General features: G+C 37.6%; 3 protein-coding genes across 5 annotated transcripts in view; 2 read left to right on the forward strand and 1 right to left on the reverse strand.

The window, feature by feature from the left end:
• LOC116176514 (origin recognition complex subunit 5-like) overlaps positions 1-10,319 on the forward strand; it is a 566,782-nt gene that overhangs the window by 449,208 nt on the left and 107,255 nt on the right. The gene's annotated exons all lie outside the window — the stretch shown is intronic.
• LOC116176524 lies at positions 1,953-2,699 on the forward strand. 2 transcript variants are annotated; one of them, XM_031495129.1, is made up of 3 exons: positions 1,953-2,093; positions 2,144-2,362; positions 2,410-2,699. In XM_031495129.1, the coding sequence occupies exons 1-3, from the start codon at positions 2,051-2,053 to the stop codon at positions 2,622-2,624; spliced, it is 477 nt and encodes a 158-aa protein (XP_031350989.1). In that variant the 5' UTR covers positions 1,953-2,050; the 3' UTR covers positions 2,625-2,699. The 2 variants fall into 2 exon arrangements, with proteins under 2 accessions (XP_031350989.1, XP_031350991.1); XM_031495131.1 differs by having other exon boundaries at positions 2,413-2,699.
• On the reverse strand, positions 4,381-6,463 carry LOC116176512 (vacuolar protein sorting-associated protein 13D-like). Its single transcript, XM_031495116.1, has 5 exons — positions 5,984-6,463; positions 5,226-5,933; positions 5,053-5,178; positions 4,789-4,932; positions 4,381-4,744 (listed from the first exon to the last, which is right to left on the reverse strand). The coding sequence occupies exons 1-5, from the start codon at positions 6,151-6,153 to the stop codon at positions 4,492-4,494; spliced, it is 1,401 nt and encodes a 466-aa protein (XP_031350976.1). The 5' UTR covers positions 6,154-6,463; the 3' UTR covers positions 4,381-4,491.

Raw genomic sequence — 10,319 nt, forward strand, 5'->3', positions numbered from 1 at the left:
TAATAATATAAAGTGATACATTACCAATGTTCAAAGAAACACAATTAAATTAAAGACATTTACTGATTTTAAAATAAAATTAACATTGTCGAGTTGGAAATCTTTTAGGTTTTAAGTGACCCCCATATAACTTCGTGCCCCCATCATGCTTGCGTGCATCCAAATCAATGCAGTCATAGCAGTTAAAATGACGAGAACACAACCTTGTTTTTACATCATCGAATTCCGATACTTCACATGCTTGCAGTCACCGATTCTTGTTGCTTTTTTCACTTGGGAATCTAATAACAAGTATGGCATAAATGAATTGATTGCAGATAATTGCATTGTAACTTACTTGTGCCATGAAACCGAAGAATCCACTTTCCCACAAGTACCTGCATTTCTTTATTTCTTAAGTAATGAACACACTAAAATTGCCAAACATTAGGTATTCCTTTACAATTATTGTGTATCACTTACGTATACTGATTTATATAACTACGAAAGGCGTCTTTACTATTAAAATTAAACAAAAGTTCAATAACTCATAAACAAAACAAACAATTTAACCTCAATCCGTTATGTCAAACTGGAGTAAATGCTTGGTAAATAACACTACATCATAACAGGCAAGCGCATTAGCGCCTAGTTCCCAACTAATGACAGAAGTATATTTCCATCCACTAACGTTGGCGATAGGCGTGTCCACTCGTTTATCCATATACTTCTCTTATATATATGCCTATAATAGCTTCGTTACGAAAATCCCCTAGTATTCGGCATCTGCGCAAAACGGTCGATTGGTTATATACAGAGCATATCATATTTTTGTTTCAGATGTAAATGTGTGTTGCCTAACCATAAGGGTTGATTATCATTGATCACAGTTGTATTATGGGACAAAACTATAGCCGACTACAAAAATCGGAATTCTATTGTTCATGACGCTTCACCCTGTATAATAGTTTTACTCTGTGTCGTGAAACAAGTCCTATGTACCTGGTTCTGGATTCAATATACGGTCATTGACAAAAGTAATGATTGCCTAATAAATAGGGAAACTTTGCAGCATGATCAACTAAATTATCTATCACATCGGGTTCCGTCGGGTTCTTCATTGAAGAGGTATGTACCTTAATTTGTTGGTTCGCATTTGTTGCACTATATATTGAAATGTTGGTTATGTATGCTGCAGGGTTTACCTATTCGGCGATCATTACCTTTGTCAATGACGTACTTACCAAAATCATTTTCCATTGTCGTTCCCGAAACATCACCACAGCTTACTTTTAGAGAAGGAAAGAGAGAGAGAGGAGTGATAATAATGATCGTATAATGAAGCCAAGTTAGTTTGTTTGGTCACCCAAACCATGACCGCTTAAAGTTCATTGGCGTAAGGTTTCATATTTTTCCCATAGATACTACCATTGTTTGAAATGTAATGTGTGTTGGCTAACCATAGGTTATGTCACGAAAACATTGAAGGTCATGACATGCATCTACGTGTCAATTTTAAGCTCAAAAGCGCCTTTAGACTAGCCAGAAAACTCACGCGATTTACTGTCGGACACTACTGTCGTAAGTGTATATAGCATTGCGAGTCCATTTGACAGAACTCGTGGAACAATTCTCGCGACACTTTTCTTGCCAGTCTAAACAGGCAAAAGTGCAGCTCACCAAATACTCGCAAACTTTCCATTTCGTTTCGATATTTCGGCGAGGAAACGTGCAAATTTTATTAGTACCCTGCTTTTTACTTTTGCGATAGCAATGGCTCACCTAACTTGCCTGACAGTTTATCACGACACTTATAACAAAGAGTATTTTACTCTTTGCTTATAATTGTTCATACTAGTATAAATACATGTGGAAGTCGCTGGCGCAAGATTGTCGCAAGTAATTTGCTAGTATACCTGCGCCTTTGCAGCAGTTCGTTGAATGCGTTCTAATCACGATAGTTAAGTCACCAACAGATGGTGACAGTTGACACAAAATAACTGTCATTTTCAAACTTTAAAAAACGGTTATTCTACATCTGCCACCTAGACCTACATTCGCTAAATGCAAAATGATTTCAAGCACAGGTTTTCGAATTGCATTTGAGCAAGAAAGTCGGTAACCCTGTTTGTAGTTTCATGTACGTCTAATTTGTTGTTTTTAGATAAAGTGACAGCGAGCAGAAAAGCAAATTTACAAAAATCGACCCGAAAACCACTATGTGATAGAGCTATCAATCACACTCCGCAACCTAACGGAAAGGTAACGTCTCTTAAAGCTTCGACAAATGTACAACAAAAAGAAGTCATCGTGCAAAAACCGAAAGAGCCCAAAACCTACCCAGAATGGTTCTCCGATGTATGTTCTTTTAAAGGACTAGAAAGTATAAGTTGATTGCTGATTTAATAAGATGCACTAAACTTACTCTAGCAGGATATGACGACATCGACATTCAATTGGAGCCACAAACAATCGATGTACCACATTTATTAAACTTTATGCTCAATCCGAAAACACCACCAATTAAGGCTAAGGAGTTTATTCCGCAGCTGCATTCGCCTGTAACAATTGATGTTAATTATGACGACGATAACTTTCCAGAAATTCCAATTGAGGACATTGAGATTCCAGAATGTTCTTTTTGACTTTAGTGTTTTTTGTAAATTATTCATTTCTGTTATGTAAGCGTGTTATTAATAAATATAGTAGCGAGACATTAATGTGAAGTTTTTTCTATTTTTAATTGTGGTAGGCTGGTAGGGATTAAGAATTTGAAGTACAATATACTTGTAATGCAATTGGACTGGAACTGAAACACAGCAGACACCTTGTTTACTCTTGTGCGGGTGACTCCGAAAAAATGCTTAAGGCACTCGTATAAAGTATACTTCCTTTGAACAAGATTTTTCTAATTTTCTCGAAAAGGAATTGACCCATTTAAAAAATCAAATGTTGAAATAAAGGACTTCGAAAGATCTTTCAAACAAGGTATTACTTGATGCCACTTGTTATTTATAATTTTTAAGGGAATGGATGGCCCGGGGAGGGGGGCAGGGGGTGACGTAGTTTTTGGTTAAAAGTTGTCCCCTTTGACAAATCTTTTGACATGTCTCGCCATATTTTCCTTTAATTAGTAGTTTTTGATAAATCCGTGGTGGGAAGTTTTCAAATGAACACCCTGTATAACATTGTTCTGTATAGGGTGAGTCAACGATTGCGTGGAGTAACTTAATGCCTTGAAGATAAGATTTTTCGATAGAGTGCTTTTGTATTATGATATGGTTGAATATTCTCCACATTTTAAGAATATTTGGAATTATACAGAGTGCACCCACAAAGTAGGGCGCCCAAATGGTACATTTTTTTGAATAGAACCCCCTGTATTTGAATGCATTTTTGAATTCTACGTGTAACTGTTCGTTTTTTTTATTATATGGTTAATATCCGAAAAACTGGTAGTTTTAAAGATAATTCGATTTGTAAAAAAAATTGGGCATTTGCAAGCGTCAGTATATTGTCAAAATTATTACTTAAATTTTGATTCCAGGTTTTATATCTTTTATCCTGGGTTAAGTAAAAGTCAAATAAATACATCTACCATGAAACATTAAAAAAATAGCATTCAAATACAGGGGGTTCTATTTAAAAAAATGTACCATTTTGGCGCCCTCCTTTGTGGGCGCACCTTGTATAATTCCAAATATTTTTAAAATGTGGAGAATATCCAACCATATCATAATACAAAAGCACTCTATTGAAAAATTTTATCTTCATGCTATTAAGTTACTCCGCGCAATCGTTGACTCACCCTGTACATGTGTTTGTAACGGAACTCCTCCTATAGATCGTCTCACGTAAGAAAGGAATCGGGAGAAAGTAGTGTAACCTCCCACTAAGTTTATTGTGGGTGGTTCCAACGGCCCGAATAATTACCAGTTTTATACCTATCTTTATTCAAAGCACAGCGACATTGAGATGAACAATAAACTTAGTGGGAGGTTACACTACTTTCTCCCGATTCCTTTTTTACGTGAGACGATCTATAAACGGCTGCACGGAGTTTAATGTGTCTCTGTGTGTCCCCGGATAGTTTAGATTCATAATTGGGTCTGATCAGATTTTGTTTTTCAAAACGTCTTTTTTGGTTGATGTTGCACTCTGCTATTTCACATACCGATTGATACATGCACAATGTCACTTGTCTCGTACCATGACGATGTGTTCACTTTTACTTTGTCTGTATGTTGGGTTTCATACATCTGTCAATATCGAGTGTACGAAGTCGCGGGGGGAAAATCTACTTATAAGTAAAATGCCAACACCAGGTGGCGCAGTTTCAAACGGTGTTTGGCTTACTACAGCACAAAAGCTTTACTACCAATAGCAATTAAAAAAACGATATTAAAATATATGGTTTTATTAAACAAAAACCTACTGATCTTGACTCGCAACAAAAAATGCATATAAAGGCACACTGCTCATAACACATTTCTCCCAAATAACAACAAAAATTCAGTCTTCATTTTGTGTGGCATTGTCTGTAATTAGTGTATGCAATCGATCGTTATAGAGTCTTTTTGCATAACTTAGTTGTTGCGACACAGAATGTGCAAGTTCCATCGAGTCGCACCGTATTCTTGGCCTTTTTATTGGATCTGTATGGGCAAACTGAGCGGTGGCACTAGACACCCGCATCGTTATGTCAATATAGTGTCTTATTTCCGAACCCTCTGTCAGCGTTACTGGTTGGCATTGTAATACGTCACTGAGAGAAAAAATTAAAAATTGACAAAGTGGGTGTGGTCATACCTTATGTGAACCTCTAGAAAAGTGGTAGGGGAACTATTTTTGGTGCCAGTCACAATGCGAACGTGCTCGTTCGAAATAATTATTCGAAGATCTTCGGAACCACTTCGCAGGGACTCGTACGCGACCAGTTGTTCTGTGTAGTTCCTGAAATCCAAGCTTTTTGGTTAGTGGGTTTTTTAGAGGACTTTTTAGATAATTAACTGTGTGTAGATTGTCATCTCTACTACATTGACTTCTTCAAATGTACGACAAATGTATACAAACCTTTTGTTAACAGTGTACAAATGTTGCTGTCCGTGACTTTGCTTATAACTATAACAAGGAAGTAAACCCCCCGCGCCGACAACGCACCGTGGTGGTCTAATCTTATCAGGTACTATACGATTTGAACTGCAATGAGTGTGAGAATTATTGATCGAAACATTCCAAATGCTTACCTTCGACTAGAATCCCGTACAGCTCTTGCGGTTTCCGATGCCAAATCTAGGACGCCGACAACCGGCTTAGTAACCGCACCAACAATACCTTTGCCAAATCCCGAGAATACGCCTTGGATACCTTCATTTGCTGCACCTTCGTAAACTTGCTTAAAAATTCCTGTGGCGCCACCTAGTATTCCAAGCCCGAGACCCTTAAATCCGGCGACAATGTGATCGCCCGTCCGTCCGCTATCCACCTGTCTAATTCTTTGGCGTATCTCCTCGTGCTCGTCATCCATGGCGACTTTACCTAAACCGTCAGAGAGACTTTCCGTCACCTTGGCAGCAGAATTTGAAAGTCCATGCGTTACGTTCTTTACCAGCGCTCCGACCGAGTGCTCGTAGATCAACCCCGACATGCCTTCCGACACGTCGTTTATAAAGCCAATGGGATTGCCGAGAAAGTCGGTCGATCCCAATATAATTCCCGCTTGCCATAGCAGCTCGTCTTTGAAGTGTTTTATGATGAAGCGAGACAGTATTTGACTAGTTTCGAAAATGTGCTGTTTTATGAAAGGTTCGAGTTCAACGGCGGCGTCTTCAAACTTTATAAACGTAAAGCCCAACTTGCGCTTAATTATTTGCAATTGAGGTGGTAGTTTGTTGGCCGTGGTCATACTTAGCCGAATTTGATCCAAGTTTAATTGAATTATTCCAAAATAGTACCTGTGAATTGAATCATTTATAAAGGTGCGTTTAGACTAAAAAAAAATTACCTGGTGGAATGCGTCGCAGATACTTCCATTAATAATCGTTGCGTCTCAGAGTCGCTCTTTTCAATGTTGCTCCACATTTCGTCACCTTTGGCCCCAGTTTTTAGAAAAGCACACAGTTTTAATAGCATCTTTTCCTCCAAATTAACTGTTAATTTCTTTAGGCGAACCATTAAATGCTAAAAAATTAGTTTAGATTACTTGCAAAGTGCCCATTTTGCGCCCATATCCTATTGATTAGTTTTTAATTTTTAACTTTGGTGTCGTTTAGCGAAACTGTTTTTTGGTTTTCTTATGCCCCACAAAGTGTCGTACAATAGCCTCAAACCTTTCATAAAAAGATGTATTTTTGAAATCCCCATGGCCAAATCCCATCGGAAAAGCGAGGATCCTTGACAATTTTTTTCTTCGGTTTTTGTAGGCTGAGGCTGAGGATGTTTTTTTTCGCGCAAAATTCGCGAGGCCTGTGATATGTATTTGAAGTTAGCGTTCAACGTACGTTATTGCACTTGCCTGATTTTCAGACAATCAGAGATTGGAGTAGTACGTTGAACGCTAATTTCAAGGCCTCAGGATCCTTCGCTAAAAAATACATTGCCATTTCCCTATGGTGCAATTGTTTTGAATTTTTAAGAGCTATTTATGTTTTTGGGAATATCACTTATATAAAGTGACTTTTTTTGAACATTTCGATTCAAATCATCGGAGTTCGATATTTCACAATCGTGAATGATAGTGATCGTAGGAAAAAAGGTTATTTAGAGACGTCAAATCCCTGTCAAACAACTGCCGATTTTTAGTTTCGTTTTTTAAGTCATACGCTCTGCTCCGGCGGCACGCCGCCTCGCTTCCCTCCGATCTGATAGATGTTTGTTAGTTGCTCAGCTTCACCTAGCCCTATTTATTCATTACACCACATTTTAAAAAGCGTAATTGCTCCACAAATAGGAAAATTACATGTTGCGCATGCGCAGTATGATTTTTGGCGTAGGCATGTTGTTTGCTTTTATTAGAGGGACACATAATACAAATTTCGTTCAGACGGCTCCATTAAAATTACGCATGCGCAGTACGATTTTTGGCGAGTGCATTTTGTTTGATTTTATTAGAGAAGCCTACCATAAAAATGTAGTTCAAATTACTCCAGAAATATGAAAGGCAATAAGCATTGCGCATGCGCAGATTGGTTTTTTGGCACGCACATGCGATTACATTCTAGAACGTGCTAAGCCATATAGGAAACAATCGTAAAAAAACCGCATCATTCTAGTCCTCGGCGTTTCCGAAATTAAGCCAAAATATGGAAAAAGTAGAACTTTTGGCAATTTGAGGGCGGGCTTTAATAGAAAACCCGAGTGTAGATGCCACCTAGTCTCCCGCTTGTATAGGACCGTTGACACATCCCTCGACCGGCCTCGCACATTTATGCAAATTTGCCGTCGACTCTAAAATGCGGCCGGTCGATATGTGTTACCAACTTAAAAAAAGCTTCAATGTCTTCTAGCACTCGTCGTTTTTCGATAAACACCCAAATACAAATAGGTTAGTCAAAATAGGTGGTTAAGGTAGAAAAAATTAGTAACAAAGTGATCTCGCGGAAATGAGTACCCAATAGGGTCCTTTATTAACCCCTCAAAAATCGCACTTTGTCGCATTGGTGGAACTTGGAAAAAAATGGCTGCCATCTTGATTTTTTTCGAATTTATTAAATATTTCATAAAGTATACATTATATCAAAAAAACTCAAGAGACATTCAATTATTTGGTTCCCTCTACTTACCTGCTACATTAAATATATCCAAATAATTCACATGGAGCAATACATCAATAAAAAAAAAAAAGATTCATGATATTAATGTGCTGTTTGGCAGCTTCTTCGGTTGGTGGTAGTGAGGCTAAACACAATTCTGAATTTAAGCTTTGACGTAACTGGTTAATATCATGAATCTTCTTTGGAAACCGGTACAGATTTAAAATAATTTTAAGTCCTGATTTAATTAAAACTGCTATATCTGCATTAAGTTCCTGAAATGCATCTAAGTCTCGACACAGATGTGATAATTACCCAAATCATATATTGTATTATAGGTAACTTTTGATTCTCCATAAAAGTCTCTTGAGTTTTTTTGATATAATATATACTTTACGAAATATTTAATAAATTCGAAAAAAATCAAGATGGCGGCCATTTTTTTCCAAGTTCCACCAATGCGACAAAGTGCGATTTTTGAGGGGTTAATAAGGACCCTATTGAGTACTCATTTCCGCGGAGATCACTTTGTTACTAATTTTTTCTACCCCACCTGCCTAAAAAAAAGAGTGTCATTTATTGGTAGTTGAGGGGGGGAGGGGTCGATGATTCGGAGGGTACCAATATGAGACAAATGTAAAAAACTGCATCGCTCTAGCTTCCTGGGTTTCCGAATGAACGCAAAAATACGATAAAAAGTCATTTAGAAGCAGGGGGGGGGGGGGATTGTGGAGGCCGGAGGGTATAAATACGAGACAATCCTCGAGACAATCGTTTAGAACAATCGTTCTAGCTCTGTTTTGTTTCGAATAAACATGCAAAACGACAAAATGTATTCGTTTAGTGGTTAGGTTAGCTGAGGGTGTGGGGGGGGGGGGGGGGGGGAGAGGGCGAAATGACGCAAAAACTTACGCTCTCCGATGTCTCGACTAAATACTTTTTACCGACGTGAGAGGTTCCACCCTGTATATAGAAGTTACACATTTTTGAGAGTTGGCAACCATGCAATTTCTAGGTGGTAAAAAAAGCTGCCTGCGCCATCTAAAAAACACGAATACGAACGGGTTACGTTTGGCATCTTGTCTTGAATGGCGGTCGTGACCGCGCCGCTCCATAAATGTTTGCTGCTATTTTGTGTTATTTAATGCAGATAGTAATTTTTGCATTTCTTTATATCGTATTTGTGTTTTGTATGCCACCTTTTATATTTTGTGTGTGTTTGAATCTTTGTTTTTGAAATCTACTTGGTTTAACCGCAATGCAGAATGACAAATGTGATACCGTTATGCTATTGTTTGTAATTGTTTACGTTTTTGGTGTAATGCTTACTCAATTTATGTTTATTGATATTGATTCCTTGGTCTTGTCCCTGAAGTAACATTCATATCAGTTTTAATCAGTTTATTTTAATATGTGGAAATTACCGATTCGTTTGATGTATATACTGACTTGTTGTTTGTAACTAACAATTTTCTCCGTGAATGAAGCAGTCACGGGGGTAATAAAAACTGTAGTCAACATTGAGCTACGACACCTAATTCAGTGATTGTCTTCGACATTCAACTGTAGGCTCGAAACCTCGAACGAGGGGCAAGGCTACCTATCTTGCGGGGGCGAGATTATGCTAATCAAAACTCTTCAGTTTTGAATATATCTGCAATAAATGAGTTACGATTTGTAATTTCCACATATTTCGTTTTTAGTTAAATTTGCCTACAAGGCTATGTAATTTTCCATCTTGCTTTTAACAAAAGGACTTTATTACACCAAATATGAGTCACATCCTGTGTATTTCACCCTTTCTTACAATCTTGGTACTTGCTTACTTGACCCATAATTCCCAAAACTTGTTTTTAACCTAAATGTTACCTCTTGTTTGGTCTCTATAGTTTCTATTAATAATAGTTTCAAAAATTTATTTATTATTATTTATAATATTTGTTTGAGGTCTGCATGCTACTTTTTGTGTTGTTATAATTTTATGTTACGCATTCACATCATTACAAAACAATTAATTTTACTACACAATTTAATATTAGTTTGACGGCTGGTTTTTTTATTGGTAAGTTCTTTTTTCCCAGCCTATTTCTATTTTAACCGGTGAACTACCATTTTCAAAGTTTATTTTTGCAATGTAATTTATTTCGACTGAAATTTCCGAGCTTTTACAATCATAATAATTACAATCATTATTAAACAAACTTTTCACAATTTCAGTGTTTTATTTAACGTTCCTTCCCTACTGTGCTTCAGGTCATAGCGTTGTTTACAACTAACGTAAGGGGGGTCCTGCCTTAGATGTTTGATCAAGTGCCACTTTTCAAATTTAAGCGGGATCTTGTTTATTGGAAGTCATTCGGGTGGCCATTTTTAAACGTTGCCGGGTTGACTTTATTTCCGTGTTCTTGTAGTGTGAAGTTGGCGTAGAACCTGGGGGTTAAGTACACTACAGGCGATTATTCAGTAACTTCATATTTCGTCCACTTTTCGTTCGAAAATTTCCCCAACTTTCTCTCTTAGTCGAAGGGAGGCGGGTGGTACGCCGTCATTTGGGGGACGTTTTGAGCCGCATTCCAACAATAGTTTTAC

The sequence above is a fragment of the Photinus pyralis genome, unplaced genomic scaffold (assembly GCF_008802855.1).
Source record: "Photinus pyralis isolate 1611_PpyrPB1 unplaced genomic scaffold, Ppyr1.3 Ppyr1.4_LG7, whole genome shotgun sequence".
In the NCBI taxonomy this organism is placed as follows: domain Eukaryota; kingdom Metazoa; phylum Arthropoda; class Insecta; order Coleoptera; family Lampyridae; genus Photinus; species Photinus pyralis.